Raw genomic sequence first — 24,250 nt, forward strand, 5'->3', positions numbered from 1 at the left:
GCGGGATATAAATTCTAAATAAATAAAAAAAATAAAAAATAAAAATTGTTGTTTAACCCCTCATAAACGATATATCACACAAACCAGTATATATATGTTGGAAATGTGGAGAAAAGAAGGCTGATCTTAAACTTCTGTTTTGGCAGTATTCAATGGTAAAAACATTCTGGCCTTATAGACATTTATCATATTACAGGAATTATCATCCCTTTAAGTGCCAGAGCAGTATTTAGTCTCAGTAGTCTCAGACTAATTAACACATATTGTCCAAAAGGATGATTCTTAACATGTTTACATCTCCAAAAATGCTACTAGCAAAACAACAACAAAAAAAAACCTAAACATCTTACAATCAAATTTTAGATTTAGGCATTGTAAAACTATCAAAATTGTTAAAACTTATTCAGTTAAGAGGTGGTCATATTAAAAAGTGTATTTTTCTGACAACCAGAAGTTCTGGAGGAAGGAATGAAATATAACAGGGGTGGCCAACGGTAGCTCTCCAGATGTTTTTTTGCCTACAACTCCCATCAGCCCCAGCCATTGGCCATGCTGGCTGGGGCTGATGGGAGTTGTAGGCAAAAAACATCTGGAGAGCTACCGTTGGCCACCCCTGAAATATAACTCTTAGACTTGTAGAATTGTGCCTTTGTTTTATATTAAATTGGATAATGGCAATGAGTAAATATTCAAGACTAGTTGTTATTCCAACAAGTTTAAGTTGTGTATTTGTAATACTGCAATGACTGTTTGTTAAAAAGAATTTTATAATGTTTGGAAATGATTACTAAAAGGCAACATTTGTTGATAAGAGTTCCTACTTCATTAAGGGTATAAAGGGTTCACTGTACAATTTGTTTTAGTCCATAGTGTTAGTTATTCAGCAATGGTCAATACATGATACATTTAATCTGCCATGATTGCAAACATTTTATAGAAGTTTCCATACCTCTTCAGGGGAACTTTGAGAATACTGGAAAGCAGCACTTTCTAAAATACTCTTTTCAGTTTTTAAATTCTCAATTTCCTGATGACATGACTTAAGATGATCATTTTGCTGTGCAATGAAAACTTTTAAGTCAGCGTTTTCTTTTATTAGTGTACTTTTGGCTTCAACTAATGCATTTTGCTCTTCAAGTCTACTTTCCAGCATGAGGCTCTTCTTCTGGGAATGTGTTAGAAGTATTTCAAGTTCAGAGGTTTTGGCTTCAATGTTCTTTAGGTTTTGTTTTCCAAAACAATTCTCTTCAACTAATTTTCTAAACAAATCACAAACAAAAACAAAAAGCTTCAGATCTGAATAACTCACCCCCCCCCAACAGTTATTGCAAAGTATGCAATAACGGCTTACTACTAAATTTATTGTATCATTTTTTCTCTGCTATGGCAAGATCTCACCTAGAGTGTTGTGTTCATTTTGGGACACTACAATTTAAAAAGGATATAGACAAGCTGGAATGTGGACGGCAATGAAAATGGTAAGGGGTCTGGAGACCATATCCTCTGAGGAAAGGCTGAAGGAGCTGGGTATGTTTAGCCTGAAGAAGAGATGATTGAGAGGTGATATGATAACCACCTTCAAGTACTTGAAGGGCTGTCATAGAAGATGGTGCAGAGTTGTTTTCTGTTGTACTGGAAGGTTGGACCAGAACCCATGGTTGACAATAAATCAGAAGAGTTTTCAACTAAATATTAAGATGTACTTCCTTTCAGAGTTGTTCCTCAGTGGAACAGGCTTCCTCGGGAGGTGATGGGCTCGCCTTCTTTGGAGGTTTCTACAGAGACTAGATGGTTATCTGACAGCAATACTGATTCTGTGAACTTAGGCAGATCATGAGAGGGAGGGCAGGAAAGGTTGCATCAGTGCTTAATTCTTGTGGCCCTTTCTTACCCACCCAGGGAAATGCTGTTCACCACCACCTTGGGGTCAGGAGCAATTTTTTCTCTAGGCCAGTTTTGCTAGAGATCCTGGAGGATTAAAAAATATATATATTTCTGGGCGTGGAGCAGGTGTCACTGGAGGGAGGTATTTGTAAATTTCCTGCATTTTACAGGGGGTTGGACTAGATGATCCTGGAGGTCCCTCCCAACTCTATGATTCTGTGATTCTACTTTATTGACTATGCAATCCTAAACAGAGTTGTAACCTTCTAACACCACTGACTTGACTTCTAATGATTTAGAAGGATTCAACTCTGCTTAGGATTGCAGTGTCATTCTCACACTCAGTTTTGCTCTGACCAACAAGATTATCCATCTAGAGACAACAATATCAAGATGTATGGAACACATCATCTTTACCCAATAATAGAAAAGTTTATTAAAATCACACACAATCTCCCACAATATATTTATAAGTTTCACTAAATCAAGAGGCTTAAATATTAGCACAAAATCTGAATACACTTTGGAACTACATTAGTTCCACACTCAGGGTGGATACAGCAAACAACAACAACAAAACAGCCCCAAGCTGTATAGAAAGTTAACACTGACTTTAGGGGAAAAAACAGCCATCTGATTGCTCTGTCAGTTGACTTTTGTGAGGCAGTAAATAACAATGTATTCCTGAAAAACAATCTCACTATAGACGACTAAGCAGCAAAAGTACAGTGTGTATAGAACTGGTCACAATATAATGTGAATCAAATGAATCAACCAGCAACAACGCCATAGGAATTCATGAGCCAAATTGCAAAACAACTGTAAAAATAAACTCAGAGCAGTTTTCTATACAAAAAAGTAAGTAATAACACAAACATTTTACCTTATTTGTTCTTTCATGTTTTCAAGCTCTCTTCTATAAGTATCACATTGCGCCTGCAACTTTTCCTTTTCTTTTTCACAGTTCACTAGCTTGCTTTCTAAAATTTGTTCTTCATCCTGAACCTAAACAAAAAGAAATAATTGCTTGGACTGACTGCTGGAAGAAAAGTGTTCAGTCCTTTAGTTCCTACCATACAATATCCCATCCCCTCCTATTACAAGGAATGTCAGTTTATCAACTAAGGTCCGGGGACCATATGTGTGTGATGGATATCAGAAGCCTGATTAATCCCAATGCCAACATCCTCTTGGAATGTATTAGAATGGGGTGCAGGGAAGAGAATATCACATTTGAATCATTATGTCACATTGTCTCCACAGAATACCGCCAGTTTGGTGTAATGGTTAAGTGCACGGACTCTTATCTGGGAGAACTGGGTTTGATTCTCCATTCCTCCACACACACCTGCTGATGTGACCTTGGGTCAGCCACAAGTTCTTCTCAAAGCTGTTCTGCTCAAGGGCAGTTCTGGGAGAGCTCTCCCAGCCCCACCTACCTCACAGGGCAGGGTATAAAATCCAATCTCCTTTCCTCCTCCTCCTCTTGTGTGCTATGTAAGCAACTCTATGATTTCTTGAATCTTTATACAACTAAACTACTGCTGAATGTGTCAAACCTGAAATGGTCTGGTCTCATCTCTGAAATTACTTGTGCACCTTAGCAATTAGAAATTCACTTTAGACAAAGGTTTCTCCCATAAACACAAAGCATCTACAACTACATGCAACTATTTTTAAAGGATGCAAAGACAGTCTTTCACACCAGTGTAACTGAATGAATAATTTTAGCTAAGGCTATCACCTTTTCTTTCTAACCCTGCCTTTGTGCCTTTAACGGCAATCTGGCAAATGCAGATTTTAGTAAATTTAATTGTTCATGAAATAAAGTTGATTTATAGTAATAATAATAATAAATTTATTTTTATATCCCGCCCTCCCCCGCCAAGGCAGGCTCAGGGCAGCTTTATGTAGGATACAGGGTTGCCAGACCCTCCAATGGAGGTGGGGATTCCCCACCAGGCCCGGCCCCCACCAACCACCAATCAGCTGACCAGTGGGGGAACTTACTAGGTGAAGGAGGAAGGCCGAGACTATGACACCTGCATTGCACAGGAAGTAATGTCATTACAGCAGCAACATCCAGGCAACCCTCTGATATTTGGGCAAAAACTCTATGGTAAAGCCAGTTTTACTATAGAGTTTTTCCCCAAATACCAGAGCGTCACCCAGAAGTCACTGGTGTAATGATATCACTTCCTGAGTAATGCCAGCAACACAGCCTGGGTCTTTCTTTTCTGGAAGCTCCTCCCACCCCCAACAGTTGCCCAGAGGGACCTGGCAACCCTAGTGGGACAGGCTACAATGAAATGTACAAAAACAGAGCTAGTTAGCAGCAACCTTAATGTTAGTACTAAACTATGACTTCAAAAATTTCAGTTATACTTGAAATTCTATGTAAAAGCTCAAATCCTACCTTTTCCAGTTTTTCTGTTATTTTTTCTTTGTACTTTTGAAAAGTCCTCGTAAGCTCCTCAGCATTATATAGAGCTTTGTCTCTTTGCTGTTCAGCTCTTTAAATGAAAGAGGTACCTCAGATTTAAACTGACCAAGGATAGTAATGATATTAGATTATTCTTTTCATAATGCATGCAAACAAATTTTTAAACACAAACAATAAGTGAACAGCACAGTTATTTTCAACTTCGTATTTCTCCCCAAAATCTATATCTATAAAAAATATAATGCTATTTTCATTGAAAGCATAATGAGTAACCTTTGTTTTATATTTCCTTCATAATGACAAAAGAATAGTCCATATAAAGCACACAGCACACTGAAATCCTTTAGTATAGGAGCACAAAAATGTACACTATATTAAAAGAGAGCAAAACAAACTGGCCAGCATTCATTTTATTGTCTTCATCCAGCTTTAAAAGTAATTAACAATTCAAACTCCTAAGGCTAAATCGGAAACATTAGCCACTATTAATTCCCCTACAGCACTGAGAAGAAGCCTAATTAGGAGTCCCTACAGAAGCAAATGTCTCCCATTAATTTCCTGGTCAGGGATGCAAGTAGTAGTGATGCACATACAAGGGTGACGGGGGAAGCTGAACAGGAAACCCCACACTTTGCACAGGAAATGTGTGCTTGTTGCTGTTCTCATACATAACAGCAGCTAAAGAACATAGGTCATGATCTAGTTCTGTTTGCTCTTTCATCACTGAACAAAAAACACAAATGCAAGTATCCTGGAAGTATCACTTCTGGAAAAAGAAGTGCTGGAACTCTTGAGAAATGAAGGAGAAAATATGGCTGCCTCTCAAGAGGTTTTAAACACTTTTTGATAACTTTGTTTCCACAAATAGGTTCCAAGTCGCATTCCCCCAGAAAAAAGCCCTGCAAGTATCATGACGCTATAAATGGAACTAGAAGTTAGTGTGAAGGTACAGATCTAATTTCCTCTTCAGAGTTGTTCCTGATGAGAGATTAGATGCAGGCTCAGAATACAGCTAATAGACATGTCTCAGGCTCTTCATGAAAAGGAGAGGAGGGAATAGAAATCTGAACAGGGTCTTGAAGGCAAAAACCTTCAAGCTCAGAGCTCATATTGTGACAAAGTACTAGCATAAATTTTACCAGATCAAGGTCTAAAACACTGCATCAAAGCTTTAATATATATGTCATAAATATGACCATCACAGCAACACTATTTTATTTTTTACCAATTTTCGAACCCTTTTTTATCCAGTCAAAAAGCAACAGCTAGAAATGATTACATTCAGTTTGATAGCAAGACTGCTGAATACTCTCTAATAATCTAGATCACTTCAGAAATAACATGTTTGTTGTTTAGCAATATATAAAGCAAAACGGCTTTTTTTGTAGCAGGAGCTCCTTTGCATATTAGGCCACATACCTCTGATGCAGCCAATCCTCCAAGAGCTTACAGGGCTCTTAGTACAGGACCTACTGTAAGCTCTTGGAGGATTGGCTAAATCAGGGGTGTGTGACCTAATATGCAAAGGAGTTCCTGCTACAAGAAAAGCCCTGAAGCAAGGCATCTCACAATAACTATTCTATAGCAAGAGAAGTAGTATCACTTTTCCAGAATAAAAACTGAATGTGTTTGTCACCTCTTTCCATATTTGCTTCGTTCAACTAAATCATGTTGCATTTTTTTATACTCCTCCTTGAACTTCTGCAAAGTATATTCTTTTTCCATTACCATACCATGGCTTTGTACTAACTGCTCTTCTGTCTCTCTATAAAAAAACAATTTTAAATGATAAAAAGTATGAACAACATATATTACATACTTTTCAACCAAAGTACCCAAGTTAAGCATGAAGATTAATGTAGGTTTTTTCCCCATCTCATCACCTAAGACTGGGGTCCCCAACGTGTTTGGAGCCTGTGGGCATTTTTGGAAATCTGAGTCAGTGCGGTGGGCTCAGCCACAAAATAGACGCCATATGACACAGTGCCAGCCAAATAATGGTTACCATGGGTTATCTTCAGTTACACCGTGTATGTTCTTATAATGTGGTGCCAAAGGCTGCCAAAGGAGCATTTTAAAGACTCTGCACAGCCAATCAAACCTCCAATAGAAACCAGAAGCTCTGCTGGGCAGAGTGGCCATGACCACTTTGTAAAAGCACTTGGTGAGCAACAGGAACCAAATCAGGCAACATGGTGCTCATGAACACCATGCTGGGTAACTCTGATCTAAGACGTTTGAGGCAAATGACCAGCTTGATATACTGATGCAATATATCTTCTAAAAGACAGAATTCAAAATATAGAGGGATTTCTGATTAAAACAGACTAAAAGGTATTACGTATATATGCTTAACACTATAGAAGTAAGTTCCTTTGAAACAGTGGCCTTACATCTAGATGCATTTCATATAAGAATATAAGTAACATCAGAATCAATAAGGCTTTTAAATTACCCCATTTGAAAAAAACCAGGGCAGGATAGAAATGCAAAGTAATAAATAAATAATAAATAATAAGTGCAAACCAAGGATTTTCTCCTCACCAACCATATGAAGTGATGATTTAACTAAGCAGTCCATTCTTTCCAGGACAGATCAAGAATGCTTAATGGCATAATAAATCAACATAATTTACTCAATGGGTGAGATCCAACCAATTTTTTGCTAGTAAAAAAAAAGAGGGGGTCCTCTTTGACCGCTTAAAAAGGCTATGTTGGGGATCATGGGATCTGCATGGAAAAAAGCAATATGGGATGGGAGCTGTAGTAAGGTGATTTGGGGAAAATTTAATGAAACATCTGGCCAGATCCAACCCACTGTTTTCTCACTATGATGAGGCATACATATGAACCAAGATTACCAAGTTGGCATTCCTTCCCAGAAAGTAAAATATAAACCAATCATGTGCATAACAGAGAAGAGTAAAAAGCAAAAATTAATTACTTCAAAGCATTATCCTGAGCTTCAACTTCTGCTTCCAAGCTTGCTATCTGGTCTTTTAGCTTTGGAATGGTAACAGAAGGTATACCCAAAGTAGATTCAAAAAAAGATATCTGAAATACAAATAAGTAGAAAGAATCCATTAGCAATCTGTTTGTTGGGAGTAAAATAGCTACCTTTCTTTCTCTTGCATTAGTGTAGCTCTGCGTACAGAAGAGCAACCCTGGGAACAAATTTTCTTAAGGATAGAAAGGACTGAAAGGAGGAGGAAGAACTATGATCCTTGTGCTGAACCAAAACAATAGTTTACTCAAATAATTGGCCTCCCGTACAGCCTATTTCCTCTCCATGCACATTCTTTGATATATTACCCAAAAATACTTCATGTTTGACTATTCAATTAGCCCTGCTCAGTTACTCTTAACGTATCACAATGGCGCATACTTTAAATGTGTGTGCTTCCTTCTCACTCTAACCATCCAATACAACATAACATGAAGTGCAGGCAGGCCTAACTTACTGACTGATGCTCACTGCAGTTTTCCTGGGCCCCATGGCTTTTTGTTAATATGAGCCTCACAAACCCCAATATTAGCATTTCAGACAGGGGGCAGAAGGGAAGGAATCACGTCCTTGAGCATCACTGTGCTCTTGCTTCAAAAGATCCAAGCCAAAGACTTGGTCATACCATATAACAAAGTTGTAAAAAAGGTGAAAAGTTAGGGTCATTTCATACATTATGTTTTCAGATGTATACTTAAGATTTAAGTCCACTGTAAACTTGAAACATACTGTGTAAATGAGAGAGACACATGTTCCACACAGGTACTCAATACACACCAAGGTCTGGCTGCATCTCCCTGTCAAGCATAAATTGTGCCACAAATCATGATAGAATTAACCCAAATGTTTTCTTTTTCTGAAACGTGATTTTTGGTTATCTGAGTTCCATAGGTCTATATTAGAATATGTGGTTTGAGGGCTACACTAGCCAATATATTTATGAGAGTTACTACTAAGTACTAACAAATCATTAAATTACCAACTAACAAATCTAGTAATACATGTTAAACAGATTCACCCAAAGTAAATAAGAATGTTTTAGTGTACAGTATCATCATTAGTGATGCCTTAAAACAAATATATCCTAGAAAAATGCTTACTTTTGTTTTTGACTGGTTCAGTTCAAATTTTATGGTTTCCATTTGATTCAATAGCTGGTGGTTCTGGGAAGTCAATAACATGTTTTGTTCCCTGAGGACATTTAATTTGTCCCTTAGTTGTTCATTTTCTTCTTCCATACTTTTATCAAAAGATACTGAATAAGACTAAAAGGCAAAGTATGAGAGTTGTGGCTAAAAGCAATCAAAGTGAGCTCAACATTTATCAGACCTATAAACCCAGTCCCACAAGAATACAAACAATAAATTGCTGAATAATTACTCTGTTCCTGGATTTCCTTGGTGAATTTGTTTTATGTAAAGATATTCTGCTAAAAGGATTACGAGCTGAAGAATGTTTTAATTCGGTAGAACAAACAAGCTCTTCCATTGTTAAAGCATCAGGTTCTCCCTCACATATGCTTTGGTCTGAATGATCACATGAACTAGAACTGAAAGAAAACAACATAAAAATAGACATCACTACCTTCTCCTAAACTTTGAAATGAACAATTCATCCAACTATATTAAAATTAGGATACAAATATTCTTTAATGCAAATATGTTATTAAATAAAATGAAGTTTTACGTTTGGGCTATACACATACCAGAAAAGCTCTTCTCCCAAGTTTTCTAAATTTCTCTCTGTTTTCCTAAGTTGGTTCCTTAAAGTCATGACACTTGCAAGCAAGTCTTCCTCATCTTCAAGGTAATCATGGCACACGGATAAGTTAGATTCCATAGATATACATTTGTCTAATATAAAAGCAAACTAACAAAACAATATATTAATATAACTGTATCCACTAATTGAAGAAGTCAGTTTGTTAAATACACAGATGCTTCTAAGGTAAAACTTTTCACTTTCAACTTTTGACACTGGCTTCCTTCAAACCATAGCTTGTATTATGTGAATTCGCTTTCCCCCCTCTTGAACAATGCCCACTCTCTTCCCAAATTAACCTTAATCAGTATGAACTAGGTATGAATTAGACACCTAAAATAGGTGTCTTGTGTACATGCGTGCATAAAATGCTGTTAAGTCCCAGCTGATTTACATAACGATGGTTTGCAAACCAGCAACAAACAATAATCATAATCCTCTTCTTCAAAGGTAAGGTGGGCTCCATGCTGTAAAGTCCAAGCAGAACCATGCACAATACAAACAACTTCCTTAGGTCTGCTGTATCTTTCACTACAGTTATGGAAGGATATATGACAACCTTCCACAAAAGTTACAATTCTTAGATCCCATTCATATACTAGTACCGAGCCCTGCAGTGCCCCATTGATTGGAAGGTGTAATGCAGTATTTGCTAGAGTGATATGGTTTTTCAGAGCTTCAGTATGCTCATCTATGGCTGAGTACTGTGGAATGAAAGTGATGTTTCATTATTTAAAGTTATGTACACACTTTGAGAATTGTAAAAGGCTTAGATTGACATGAGCACCTTCTAAAATAGGTGTCTTGTGTGCATGCGTGCATAAAGTGCTGTTAAGTCCCAGCTGACTTACAGCAACCCCTTTGAGTTTTCAAGGCAAGAGACTAACGAAGCTGGTTTTTCATTGCTTTGACTCTGTGTAGCAACTCTGAAATTCCTTGGTGGTTTCCCATCCAAACTGGGGCTGATACTGCTTAACTGACGAGATTGTCTGCTCTGACCCGGATAGCCCAGGCTAGCTCAATCTCGGGGGGCTCTCAGCATCTGCTCTATCGCTCTCTGTAGTTGCTTGTACAATTCTGAACCTTTCGTAGTTCTAGCACTGTTTTTTTCACACTGTCCAGTCAGCGTCTTTCCACCGGCAGCGCTTGCTTAGGATTCCTCTCTGAAAGCAACTCCTACCCTTGCCTTTCCCCTCACCTACCTCAGGACTAACCGTTCCATCGCAGCTCCATCCACCCTTCTCACAGGTGACCTCTTCCAAGGAACCGCCTCAGCCGCGCGGGTTCCAAGCTGCAGAGCTTCACGTTGCTTAGCAACATTGCATCTCTCTCTCTCTCTCTCTCTCTCTCCCCCCCGCTTGTGGGCGCGCTGTACGGTGGGTTCAAGAGCGCCAGAACTTAGTTCAGACAAGACGACTGGATCTAAAAGTACAACAACCTGTGAGGAGAAACCCTAAAAACCCCAGTCTGCCTTGGTATCGACGTTTTGCACAAACTCCCTCCCTTCATTACTATAATGATTATATTAGCACTTGCGACGTAGGATCTGAACTCAACTCACTTGTCTTTACTAAGAGAAAAAGAAACAACTACAAGCCGAAGAAGCTTCAGTCGAATAACCGCACTGACTTTGCTTTATAAACTTGACCCTTACAGCGATCCGTCACTCGTAGATTTGAATCGCGCGGGCTATTAGGATGCAGTATGCGAGGGGAGACGTAGAAAAGAAGCGTTCAATGGCTCTCAACTAGGCTCTTGGGAGTCGTAGTTTTCTCTTTGGCTAACCTCCGTATCTTCAAGGCTGTCAAAGAACGAATTAATTAGGTCAGCGCATTTTACAAATGGCGAACTCCATTTCCCACAATGCCTTGCAAACCAACACGCTTCAGTTACTTCCGATGACTACAGAGCTAGAGACTGGCTAGTCTTTATCACGCTCCTCCCACCTTTTCATTGACAGAAGTACTACTCGCCCTCGGGTGCTACGCATTGTGGGTAGTAACCCGTTCTTCGCCCACAGGCAGTCTCTGTGGTGAAGGTGGCGTGAGAGAGACGGTGTGGGTCTATGGTGGGGCTTGTCTCCTCCGGAATTCCCCGCTCCCTGGGCCTTGGGAGCGCCAAGGGGATGGGGGTAGGGCTTTGGCGGCGTCTGCTGCTCTCCCTCTCGCTGTTATTTGTACTGCCGCCTGGAGCCCCGGGCTTTACATCTTCTCTAGATAGCGACTTCACTTTCACTCTGCCGGCCGGCCGCAAGGAATGCTTTTACCAGCCCATGCATAACGAGGCCTCCCTGGAGATCGAATACCAGGTAAGAGAAAAGGAAGAGCATGTTCCCGTTCCACACACGCACACACTCCGGGTTGGGTGTTTTTTCCCCATTCTCAGTTTGGCGTTAAACAGCTCACGCGTGGGTCAATGCCAAGTTGCCTCGAGGGCCAGCCACTCAGCAGACTCAAATTATAAAACTACTTAAGGCTTGTGGGGTGCGTCTTGCATTTTGAAATACTTTAACGCGGGGCGGGGAAGGCCCTCCGTATACGAAAGGAAGCACACAGTTAAATTGGTCTTCCTCGAGACTCATGGCAGTGCAGATTGGTTTTCCCTCCTCCATTTTACACTCTCACAAGCAACTCTGTGAAGTAGGCTAGGCTGACTCAAGACCAAGGGTCTCCCAGTGTAGTCAAGGCAGAGTGGGGATTTGAACATGGATTTCTCACATCCTAGCCCAGTACTCCCTGGTATACCATGGAGGCGCTGTATAGTTTGTGTAATACTTTCTCATAGAAAAAAGGAACCCCTCTACCTATGGAAAACTAGTATGTCAGGAAGGAAAGCTGCTGCTTGTCACACTTTTATCCTACCATCCCTCCAAGAAGCTCAGGATGGCTTACATCATTATTCCTTTAGAGAGTGACTGCTGCAAAACTCCAGTGAGTCTTGTGACTGTGTGAGCAGAGAGTTGAATGTGTGTCTCCCTTGCTCTAGTCCAAGGGTGGCCAGTTTAATGTAAGAGCCACATAGAATAAATGTCAGATGTTTGAGAGCTGTAAGACATGAACATCAGATGTTTGCCAAACAGGAAGGAAAAAAAAACAGATGGGGGAAGGAGGGAGGGAGAGGTGGAACAAAATCAACTTTAACTTGAAATGTATTCTCCAAGCCATTGGCTGGCTTGGCTTGGCTTGAGAAGTGATTTGATGAGACAAATGCCTTCTCCAAACTGGCTGATGGGGTGGTGAGGGCTTCCAGAGCCACACAACATGTGCACAAGAACCACATGTGGGTCCCAAGCCACAGTTTGACCACCCCTGCTCTAGCCTAACACTCAATGCTGCATAGGCTTTAGCTTAGTATTTATACCATTTTTATTTATGTAAAAAGGATTTCTCCATGGGAGCATACAGGGAAAATCAAGGGTGGAGAGAAGTTTTATGTTATAAGTACTAGTTGGAAGAAAATGTTTATTGCTCGATCTTGTTCAGTGCATAAATAGGTGCACAAAATGAATGTTTTTACATGCAGTAGTTGATTAACTATCCAGCCGCTCCGAGTCCATCAGGGGAGGGCGGGATATAAATTTGATACAATAAAATAAATAATAAAATAATGATTCTAACCTGTGCTTAATTTGTAACAAGGCTCAGTCCTTGGATCTGCTTTTAAAATCAATGCAGTGCATCTATGAATTAATAAAGCAACGTATCTGCAGTTTACTACGAACATAGATGGCGTGATTTGTGTACCAGAACTTTCCCTTGTAGAGCAGGGGTGTTGAACTCATTTGTTATGAGCATTGAATCTGACATAAATGAGACCTTGTCAGCCAGGCAATGTGTGTCATAAAATGTAATGCCAGGTGGGGAAGATATAAACTTTATAAAGGATACAAAGACAATTAGAGATTTTTTTAAAACTTAAAACATGCTTAAAACATTAGTACTTGTTGGTCTTAAAGGTGTTTTCTTTGTATCTCTCCCATGGGATCCAGGGAATTAGGCAAAAGGAGCTCTGGCTCTTTCCTTCCTTCCCCGGGGGGGGGGGGACCTCAGCCAATAGAAGGAAGAGAGGCTTGGCTCAATGGCGTTGCTGTGTGATTGGGAGAGCCTGGCAAAGCAAGCTATCCTTCTCCCCACCACCTTCCTCTCCAAGGGAGGAACCTCAGCAAATTGAGAAAACAGAGGCTTTGCTCTGTAGCTCCTGTGCGATTGAACAAGTCTGACAAAGCAGGCTGTGATGAAGAAAGAAGCAAGAGAGAGGGAGAAGGAAGCAGATGACAGCCAGTTGCTTGGGGACTTGATAGGAGCCTTCCGGGGGCCTGATTTGGACCCTGGGCTGCATATTTGATACCCCTGTTAAGCACTGGATTTTACCAGCTTCCCTCCTTCCCATGCTTAGGCTTTGCATATACACCAAAATGACAAGTCAGACATTTGCTGTTTGGACATATCCTAACCTAATTACCTGTGGAATCACAACTTTTAGAGTGCTGTTCTAAAGGACCAGACAAAGCCACGTAAGTAAACTTTCCCCCATCTGGAGGAGAGTTGCTGTCATGTTTGCTCTACAGAATAAACAGGTTTGTCCAGATGTCACAAAAGTCAACTTGTGTCATATGTCAACCTGCTTTTTGTAACTAGATATGACAATCTAGCCAGCACAGATATTCTGGAATGGGCTTTGATGACTTAAAGCATGTAAGCAAGTATGTTGAAAGTTTTGACAGATAGGGTTTAGGTCTGAGGAAGAATAAGGTAGAGGCAGGTAAACACCATGTCTCTTCTAGTTATATTGAACCACACAGACCAATTTAGTGGATGTTGTGCTTTTTTCTTTGGTGTTTACAGAACAGAATCTAAGGACTCAAACAATAAATGAATTAATTTGTAATCTGATCCTAAGCAACTTTACTCTCATTTGGTCTTGGTCTCTACTTTTTGTTACTAACTGCCTGTTTCCACTGTGACTGTGCTAACATAGCACACACAAATTAATTTTTGTCACTGAGAGATAAAATTAGAAAAGCAGTTTTGTACTTAACAGTTATTTAGACAAAAATAGTCATAATAAGACTGCCAGAATATTTGGACATTAAACTTTAAAACATTGATAACACTGAATTCCTCAATACTGTATTATACGATAACTAGGAATAAAATACAACTGGCTCTAGAAAGAGGCTCTGGGTGAGTGCCCCCTAACCCTTGCTGTCTTCCCACCCATGCATGTGGCGTCATTCATCCCCCCCCCCACCTCAAGGGGAACTGATCTCTGCCATCCGGAGAACAGTTATAGTTCTGAGTGATCTCCAGCCATCGCCTGGCGATTGGCAACTGATGGGAAAAACATGGAGAGGTTAAGTCCTGGAGAAAACCATGTAATAAACAATTATGCAAGACAACGCTTATGCACAATTCATTTTATATAAGTGTATATATAGTATTCTAATATGTGCTAACAACTATTTCTACACCAAAACACTTAAGCAATATCATTAGTTACTAAATAATGAGGCAAAGAGTCCAAATTTAAAGGCATTAGCGGAGAACCGCTGATTGTGAAATTGACCAGACTAACACGTTACAGTTTTCTTGAGCATTGGTTCCAGATATTGGAAAAGTGTGTCAGACAAAGGCTATCGAAACATGCATATAACCGGAAGCATATCCACACTGCATCCATGCTAAAACAGGGCACTTGTTGCTGAAGACAAAACTACCAGCAATACAGTATCTTTTTGGAATAAGCCTTTATTGCTGAAGGAATATTTGCAGCGTATAAGTTTTAGTTGAATTGTTGTGTATGAGACTTTGGAGAACCTGCTTGGAGAACTCAGCATGAATATAAGGCTTGTGTCTTTAAATTTGGACTCTCTGCGTCGTTATTTAGTAACTAATGATATTATTATCTTAAACAATAGTTTAAATGTTGAAATAGTTGTTAGCACATATTAGAATACTATATATACACATATATAAAATGAATTGCACATAAGCATTGTCTTGCATAATTGTTTATTACAGTTTTCTCCAGGACATCACCTGGAGATTGGCAACAGTGGTTCCTCAGGAGGAAATGGCATTGTACCTGTCTGAAGTCCCACCCCTCCTCAAATCCCACCCTCTCCAGGCCCCACCACTTAAATCTCCAAGAATTTCCTAACCTGGAGTTGGCAGCCCTATATCCTTTCCTTTATCTGCCTCTCTGGCTTCAGCTTTCCATTGCCTTCCCCCTCCCTGCAGCCTCTACATTAATCTTTCTCCACAGTGTGTGTGGGGGGGGGGTGAACCAAAAGCAGCTTATATCATTCTCCTCTCTCCACTTTGATCTAAACAACTCTGTTAGGCTGGAAGTCTGTGACTGGCCCAAAATCACCCAGTAAGCTTCCACAGCAAGAACCTGTGTCTGGCACACCCTGCTCTGAAGCCCTAACTCCTATGCCCTTGTCATACTCCACCACAGAATCTCCAGGAATTTCCCAACCTGAAACTGGCAGCCAAAATCAGAACCAGGGTGGATTTGATTTAAATCAAATTGATTTAAATCACGATTTAAATCACTAGTCAGTAGTGATTGTAACACACACTTGTAACGCAGTGTGTTAAAGCTGCAGTACTGCAGTCCTAAGCTCTGCTCACGACCTGAGTTCGATCCCCAGCGGAAGCTGGGTTTTCAGGTAGCCAACTCGAGGTTGACTCAGCCTTCCATCCGTCCAAGGTTGGTAAAATGAGTGTCCAGCTTGCTGGGGGGAAAGTGTAGATGACTGGGGAAGACAATGGCAAACCACCCCATAAAAAAGTCTGCCGTGAAAACGTGAAAGCAACATCACCCCAAAGTCGGAAACGACTGGTGCTTGCACAGGGGACCTTTCTTTTCCCGTTCTACATAAAGACTCATTTTTGCTGGTATAACCTTAATATTCACAATTAGAGGAAGATTTCATTTTTTAGAATTCTTGTGGAGTATTCTGCTCAAAAAGTTTCACTTTCATTTTTACTGCTTGCCCCTCCCTCCTCGCACTTAAGTTTCTTCTTGTGCAGATCTATTCCACTACAAGCAGTCTTTTTCTATTCATTGAACTTTTTGAAACTTAGCATTTAAGGGGTTGATTCTGTGCACATAGGTTTGTAGAACAATGAGATTAAGGTCTTTCTCTCACCTCTGTTCATTTTGTAACATTTTTGCTATGCAGAAGAGGCATGTGATCTCTGCAGACACAAATTAGTTTTGAGAACTGCAAAACCAAGCATCTGTGTTCTGTGATAATATCTTGTGGCCAGTGGTAGAATAGGGAGAGCCAGTAACTGCCAAAACTAAGGTTGGTTGCCTTTTACTGACAAAATCAGCTTTGCTGGCTAGCAGCAGCCACTTGGGCAGGAGAGAGGAGAGGACTCAACCAATGGCATGCAAGTACTGTTGATTAATAGTTTGATGGGCCAAAGGTTGATGCACCAGTCTCACCCAGTCCCATTCAATCAGGCTGCTCAGTTTTTGCCAAGATGAAATGGGTTTTATTATAGAAATTGAGACTATGTATTGCCAAATATATTCCTGTTGAAGCAATGAAAATACCCATGAAAAAGACAGCAGTTATTGCTGTATTGAATTCTCAATGTGCCAAATCTGTGGATACTTAAATCTGTGACTACTTAAACAGATAATACAACTCCTTTTGCAAACCCAAGGAAAGACCCAGGTTTGCATAAAAATCTGAAATCTTTTAAACAAATTTATTGGGGGAGGAGCTAACCCCCAAATAATAAAATGAGTGCCTGTAGCTTTAAGAAACTAATATCCTCAGTTGCTGTTGCTAGGCAACCCTGACAGAATTGATTTTTATTCCATTCCTTTCCTCACTAGGCATGGCTCAGGGCAGTTTCCAACTATTAAATACAATAAGTCAGCATCACAATTTAAAACCAAACCTTACGGTTAAAATTTATGAGTCAATATATCATATCGTATCATATGGTGCTCCAACACACCTTCAAAAGTGGATAACTAAAGAGGCAGACAGTTCAGTGAGATTTGTGCCCCAACAATGGGGAGGCCAGATGGCTGCTGTGGCTCAGGGGAAGTTTTGCCCAGCTCCAGCTGATGCGTAAACTGCATCTGTTCCTGAGTTAGTCAGATCTAGACACAGTGATTTACGTCTTAGTTACATCTGGACTGCTGCAATGCTGTCTACTTGGGGCTACCCTCTAAAGTGTGCTCAGAAGCTGCAGCTATGAGGAATGCTGCAGCTACACTGCTTGTCCCCAATACTTCAGCAATTAAACTGGCTACTTCACTCCCAAGCCCAATTCAAACATGGCTTGAAATGGGGGTATATGAAGGAACATCTTTCCCCATATGGTCATGCCCAGAAATTAAGATTGTGGGGAGATGCCCTCTGGGCTGCCCCACCTATTGAAGATACTCATTTGATGGGTACATGAGAAAGGGTCTTTTCTGTGGCAGCTCCACAATTATGAAACAAGCCCCTGATTGAGGTATTGTTAGCCAAATGGGCCCTTAGCTGAGTTTGCCAGTGATGAACACAACCAGTGAGAATCCAGAAGTAGACACGGCCTCTTCACTTGTTGATCTTCAGAAGGCAGTTGAAGACAGTTTTATTTAGGATACATTTTAATTGATTTAGTTTTTATTATTGGCAATCCTAACTGGAGTTTTTAAAATATGACTTCTGCCAGTTTTATAATAGTTGTATAATTTGGATTTTTAAATAATGTTTGATTTATATTGTAAGCTTTCTTGAGTTCCACAAAGGAGAAAGGCTATTAAATGTTTTAAATAAATCAATAATTAAAAGCTATACTGGATGGATCTGAAGGAAGCAGGGAAAGGTGAAGATATAAGGGGTTGCCAGGAGGAAGGAAAGAGAAAATAGTGGGGGGAGAGGATTCGGGGGAAATGAAGTATTCCTACAAATCCTTGCAGGTTCCCCACCGCATGACTAGGTCTGGCTCCGCCAGGACTGCATAACTTAGCCAGAGTCTGCCAGGGCAGGGAAGGAGGGAAAGCTGAAAATAGGAGGACAGATGAAAGTAGGTTGATTGGTGGGTGGGAAGGAGAGAAGAAAACAAGAAAAGAGGAGAGACTATAGACAAGATTAAAGGAGTTTTCAGAGAAGGAAGTAGTGGGAGAGGGGGAATTAGTCACCCCCCCGCATGTCCTTATGCCACTTGTCATTATCTAATTCTGTAGGTTTCCTTACATAAAAGTTTTCATGCTACCTGTGTATAAAGCTTTGTCTTAAAAAGCGTTTCATTCATTCCAAAAGAGAAAATATTTAATAAGGGTTTTTTTTAAGGTTCTCAAAAGTAACATGGAGAAAAAGTCCAGGGGTGGGAGCCTTTACTCTCATCCCCACCCCGTGCCTTCACATCTCTACCTTGTGCAAATAGAAAGTGCTTCCACTTTTACAAGGGGGTTGGTCTGTGACTGCCATGAATTTCATACTCAAGCTTGCCCACTTCCCTTTCGTGTTATACCTATAGATCTTTACTGTGGTCAGAATTAGAATAGACTTGTGATTCCTTAACTCCAACCCATTGTCAATAGCAGTCTTAGATCATTTCATTGTTCAGTTCTGCATGTAGCTTTGTCCTTTCTTTAGTAACACTTGAAAAGGTGTTAGTTTTTATTTCACTCTAGAGGTAATCACAATTATAAAATTTGGCAGATGCAGCTTCTATCTGTTCATGTTGTTTTCTTAGGTTTTAGATGGAGCAGGATTGGATGTTGATTTTTACCTGATATCACCAAAAGGCGAAACTCTTGTTTTTGAACAGAGGAAATCAGATGGAGTTCACACGTAAGTTTTAAAATGAATATATTCAGACCTTTTTATTAAATTATTTTTTACTATGGATTGGCAGTGGGGGATGCCAAGAGCTCGCTAAATGCCTGGATTCTATAAATATATAGATTTATATATTATGAGAATTTTGAACATTTCAATTCTTTGTGCTGCTTTATAAAATAATTTAAAAAATTTATGGGTAAGCTGTTTCAGCTTGCATATAAGGTTCTTTGGATCCCTTTTCACATTTAATGGCTATTAGCCATAGTGATGAACAGCAGCCTCCATATTCAGTCAACAAAACTGTAAATAACAGTGCTAGAAGACAACGTTGGGGCTATGCCCTGATCTTTGGCTTTTCAGGAAAGTTGGTTGGCTACTGCGTGACACAGAATGCTGCATTAGATTGTATGGTTCATATGCTTTGTCCTTCCTTTCAAAGAGCTCAAAATGTTCATTCCTCAATTTAATAGGCTTTTATTAAATAGTGTTGTAGAATCTAGAGCAAGATATCTTTGTAAAAACTCAATTCACATCTTTCCCTAACTACTTAGAACTCAGAATTGTAGTGTACCTCTGTGTGAGCAACATCAAGCGCTTAGGCTCAGAAATATCATCTTCACTTTCTTGCTTTGGCCCACTGCCCATTTCTGTTCTCAACTTGTGTAACTAGCATTCTTCAGAATTGGTTTAGACCAATAAGTAAGTGTCATTTAAATTAGTGGATCTTGATTATATGATTATGTAAAGCTGAGAAACATGAGAAGTTAGAGAACTGTCATTGTCCAAGGGAAGACTTGGCTAGATTATTATTTTATACTTTCTGCTTTCCCCTCCATAGCCTATATCCTCCATTTTACCCTTGCAACAGCCTAGTAAAATAGGTTAGGGAGAAAGAGAGAGAGAGAGCACAAGTGGCCAATGTCAAGGCAGTAAACTTTCAAGGCAGAGTGGAATTTGAGCTTGGGTCTCAGATCCTGGCTTCCACTCTGACTACTGTACCACATTGGCTCTTCTGATAGTTCCTGACATAGTCTTCCCTTGTATAAACTATGTTAGGTATGTAGTCAAAACTGATCATAATGATGAGATTGCTTTGACATGTAGTTTGTGATTTTTCCCCTCCCCAATGTGTTTTGTGCAGAGTGGAGACAGTTGACGGTGACTACATGTTCTGCTTTGACAACACATTCAGCACCATTTCAGAGAAGGTGATTTTCTTTGAACTGATTTTAGATAATGCAGCAGAAGATGATGATCAAGAAGACTGGAAAAAGTATATTACCGGCACAGATCTTCTGGATATGAAACTAGAAGATATTTTGGTATGTATTCAGTCAGCCTTTACAATATTTTGTGGACTGTGTGGTTGCTGTCACTAGCTCTCCTTTTTGCTGCTGCCATCTGGCCAAGATTGTCAAGCAGGATGTAGTGGCAGCACAGCAATCTCTAGTGGTCTTAAAGAGATGGAAAAGAGGATTATGTATTTATTAAATATATAACATGTCTTTCTGGCAGAAGCTGAAGTAAACTAATAGTCAAAACTGTGTAAGGAATAGAAAAATACAAGGTTAATCTTTCCTTCTGCTGCTGGCAGTTGTTGACATATGTGGCCATAATAGGAATGGCAAACTGAGGACTGTACTTTTCATCCATCACTAGCAGGGATGATAAATAAAGAGGAGCCATAGCTCTTTAGGTAAATAACTGCTTCAGATTCCTAGGCAATCACTTCTGGTTTCTGGGCTCTGGTGATTTTTCTAGCCTCTCTTCCATTTGTACACACAAGTATGTGGGGAGGACTTGTGGAACATTAAGACTGCAGCTGTGGAAAGATAGGGAACTGGAAAAGCATGAGCACAAAATAAGGGACGCACTAGGTTTTTATATTTATGCATGCAGAGGTAAGGTTTGGTCAAGGGCTAAGAACGCTGAATGACATCTAAGAAGAAAAAAGAGGAAGGAGACTGGATTTATACCTTGCCTTCACTCAGAGTCTCAGAGCAGCTTACAGTCTCCTTTCCCTTCCCCTCCCCACAACAGACACCCTGTGAGGTAGGTGGGGCTGAAAGAACTCTTTCAAGATCTGCTCTTGATAAAACAGCTCTGAGAGATGTTGTGAGTGACTCAAGGTCACACCAACAGCTGCATGTGGAGAAGTGGGGAATCAAACCATGTTCTCCAGGGTTAAAATCCATGCTCTTAACCATTACTCCAAACTCTAAGGCAACTAGACATCCCACTTTAGCCATTCCCCCTAAACTAACTTCCACTCTTCCTGGAATATGTTTTGATCTCAGAAGTTCTTCTGAATCCAGTAAGAAGAACGGGTGGTTGAGAACATATTGAAGCTGATAAAGAGTCCCAAGAGTCTATAAATGATATGGGGTTTAGAATAAGAATGCCATACAAAAGGTAAAAGAATAGTTTGTTTCAAAATATGGCATGAGAGAGAAAAAGGAGAGTCTCCTCTTAGAGAATTAATTTGGACATAGACTCATTTGGATCCAAGCACAAAGGCTGCTGGAAAAGGAGGATGGGACAGAGCTATATCTGACAAACTTCTGAAAATACACAAATTCTTGTAGTGAAACTAATAGAATAAAGTAGGAGTCCAGTAGCACCTTTAAGACCAGTGAAGTTTTATTCAGAATGTAAAGCTTTCGTATACATGCATGCTTCTTCAGACAAGGAATGGGGTACACAGTGAGTAGAGCTACATAAAGCTGGTGGGCAGTGGTTTAGAATTCAAAATGGTACAAGGTTAAAATCAAATGGCAATATTTTGACATTGGATTTTAACTTTGTACCATTTTGCACTCTGAACTGCTGCCCACCAGCTATATCTAGCTCTACTCACTGTATCCCATTCCTTCTGAAGAAGTATGCATGCATACGAAAGCTTACATTCTGAATAAAACTTCATTGGTCTTAAAGGTGCTACTGGACTCCTACTTTGTTCTGTTGCTTCAGACCAACACAGCTGCCCGCCTAGATCTATCTACTTGTAGTGAAACTGTCACTTTTAAAATATGGCTTACTAAAATGAATCTTTTGTTATTTACTAGGAATCTGTCAACAGTGTCAAGTCTAGGCTAAGCAAAAGCATCCAGATCCAGACCCTACTGAAAGCATTTGAAGCTCGTGATAGAAACATACAAGAAAGCAACTTCGATAGGGTAAACTTCTGGTCCATGGTCAACCTGGCAATAATGGTTATAGTGTCTGCTGTTCAGGTTTACATGCTGAAAAGTCTCTTTGAAGATAAAAGGAAAACTAGAACTTAACAGCCTTGTGTGATAACAGCAATAAACAAGGGAAATGCAGTACACTGCTGCAGAAAAGGAGATGAGTGTTACTTTCCAGCTTGTTTTGAACAGCCATTTCTTGTTTCACAGATGACTCTTCAACATGGACAAAATGCCTTTCATTTCTCTATCAACATAATTGCAATAGGTCAGTTTTTAGATTTGTTGCATAAGTTAATAATTGTCAGAATCTCCTGTGCCATCTGCATTGCACAAAATAAAGATTTTTTTAGTATTTGCTATACCTGTAAATATATGATGTCTTAATCTGTCAGTTTAGTGACAAGATTTTTAAATGTGGCAAATTTGGATATATGAAATCATGTATTCAGTATTTGAGTCTACTTGATTTGGGAAACTCAGGTAAAAGAAAATTGCTGTAGGTAACTATGTTGTTCTGTCAATGAGTTCCATTGGGCACTCTTATGGCATAGTTGTACTGTTAAGAAATTCAATAAACAGGGATATCTAAAAGATTTCCAGTCCTAGGGATTGTCCTGACAGTATATGAATGAAGCAGCCATTTTACTTCAACTTCATGTTCAATTGCAGTGTAATATTATAAGTTTGGGCTCCTTATAATGGTTAAAGCGGGATGTCAATAGTACAATATCTGCCACTAGAGTCCTGACTGGGATCGTTGAGCTAATATGCCAAATTACTATTTTCCTTGTAATGGAATCTTACAATGCAAAACTTCAGAATTGGTCCAAAGGTGACAGTGAGATATTTCATCACAAGTACTGACTATTCTATGTGAAGCTCTGCAGCAGGCCTAATAATGGCCTTGGGTCATTTTGGCTTGGGAAAACAGCATAGGAGGAAAGGCAGAAACTCCTTTCTTCACCCATGCTGTGGTCCTGAGCTGAATTTGTTCCCAGTGTGCTTGCAAACTTCATTTCCCTCTAGTAATATCTGAGTTGTGGCCAAATGTCCCATTTAGTTTGGCACTTTAAAAACTAGTACAGGAAGATGTACATGTGATATGCTGTTACTGAGCTGTGAACTAAAAACCATTTTACTGTGTTGCACATTGGTAATTTAACTTGGTAAGTGCCTGGGCAGTCTTAGTTGGGGGACACTTTAGTCTTCCATCTCTGTTAATCTTCCATACTTATTAACAGAAAACCTGTTTCTGTAACTAAATGCCATTTCTGTAGTATGTTTAAATCAACATCACTCTCTCCCTTAATTATTCTCAAGGAATGCATGGAGAACTGTAGTGCTAAAGCCCCAAACGAGCTGTGTCCATTGCTTTTCACATATGAGTGTGTTGGGGTGACACCACTGAAATGTATCCTCACAGACAAATTGCTACATGCACTTTTCTCCCTTCCATGCTCAAATATAGGTAGTAAATTGAGAATGTGAAGAAATTACTGGCTGCTAGCTATTCTACATATGGAAGGAAAACATGAGATGACAGTTATATCACATCTGATTTCCCCCTGAATATGGTGAGAACTGCAGTATATAGGATAGGAAAAGAGAAAGTGACAGCACAGGTGATCTGTTTCCTTTGTTAAACAAATATTTTAGAGTGGCCATTTTGAGTGCATATGATTTTTAAGAATTGTTTGTAAGTCTATGTTGTGAGAAAGACCCATAAAGTAACAAATAATTTTTAAACCTTAACTTGGAAGCCTGATTATATTTACTAGTTTTAAAATATATATTTAAGTTCTGCTTTCTTGGAGTTATTGTTATAACCCTGAAATGAAAACTTGTTTTAAAAGAGTACAAATTGTTTATTATAGGAGCTAAAAATGAGCACAAATGCATTGCTTGCATTATTCTAAGAATGTACTAAGGGAAAGTCTTGTTATGTGTATTCTTCCATTTATACTTACAGGCCCATAGCCAGAAAATTTTAGGGGGGAGGGCAGCGCATAACATTTTAGGTGGAGTGGGGCCAAGAAATCATATAATAAACTTTTAAAAACCTGGGCAGCCTGCTTCCCTGTTGAGCCATTACAGTGGGACTCCAAGAGTGTGTGCACCAGTTTGAGTGAGAAAGTCGCAGGACAGTGAGAAGGCTGGCACAAGGG

The 24,250-nt window shown here is 39.7% G+C and overlaps 2 protein-coding genes across 2 annotated transcripts in view; one reads left to right on the top strand and one right to left on the bottom strand.

Annotated features, from left to right (window-relative positions):
* CCDC18 (coiled-coil domain containing 18) overlaps positions 1–10,992 on the bottom strand; it is a 46,555-nt gene extending 35,563 nt beyond the window's left edge. Inside the window, exons 1-10 of the mRNA XM_060232250.1 lie at positions 10,654–10,992; positions 10,295–10,514; positions 9,037–9,200; positions 8,712–8,880; positions 8,432–8,596; positions 7,272–7,381; positions 5,964–6,092; positions 4,301–4,397; positions 2,768–2,889; positions 950–1,259 (exon numbers count right to left, since the gene is read on the bottom strand). Coding sequence (XP_060088233.1) covers positions 950–1,259; positions 2,768–2,889; positions 4,301–4,397; positions 5,964–6,092; positions 7,272–7,381; positions 8,432–8,596; positions 8,712–8,880; positions 9,037–9,170 — 1,236 coding nt within the window. The 5' untranslated portion in view covers positions 9,171–9,200; positions 10,295–10,514; positions 10,654–10,992. The remainder of the gene's footprint in view (positions 1–949; positions 1,260–2,767; positions 2,890–4,300; positions 4,398–5,963; positions 6,093–7,271; positions 7,382–8,431; positions 8,597–8,711; positions 8,881–9,036; positions 9,201–10,294; positions 10,515–10,653) is intronic.
* On the top strand, positions 10,764–22,444 carry TMED5 (transmembrane p24 trafficking protein 5). The gene is made up of 4 exons (XM_060232251.1): positions 10,764–11,400; positions 18,809–18,906; positions 20,039–20,219; positions 21,963–22,444. The coding sequence occupies exons 1-4, from the start codon at positions 11,158–11,160 to the stop codon at positions 22,179–22,181; spliced, it is 741 nt and encodes a 246-aa protein (XP_060088234.1). The 5' UTR covers positions 10,764–11,157; the 3' UTR covers positions 22,182–22,444.
* Positions 22,445–24,250: the final 1,806 nt, after the last annotated feature.

Source organism: Heteronotia binoei, chromosome 2 (genome assembly GCF_032191835.1).
Source record: "Heteronotia binoei isolate CCM8104 ecotype False Entrance Well chromosome 2, APGP_CSIRO_Hbin_v1, whole genome shotgun sequence".
In the NCBI taxonomy this organism is placed as follows: domain Eukaryota; kingdom Metazoa; phylum Chordata; class Lepidosauria; order Squamata; family Gekkonidae; genus Heteronotia; species Heteronotia binoei.

Bases quoted from the DNA above. Each gene is read 5' to 3' on its own strand.
- TMED5 (XM_060232251.1), top strand. From the start codon at position 11,158: ATGGTGGGGCTTGTCTCCTCCGGAATTCCCCGCTCCCTGGGCCTTGGG. The intron at 18,907-20,038 runs GTAAGTTTTAAA...TGTTTTGTGCAG, and splicing joins AAATCAGATGGAGTTCACAC to AGTGGAGACAGTTGACGGTG. The intron at 20,220-21,962 runs GTATGTATTCAG...GTTATTTACTAG, and splicing joins TGAAACTAGAAGATATTTTG to GAATCTGTCAACAGTGTCAA.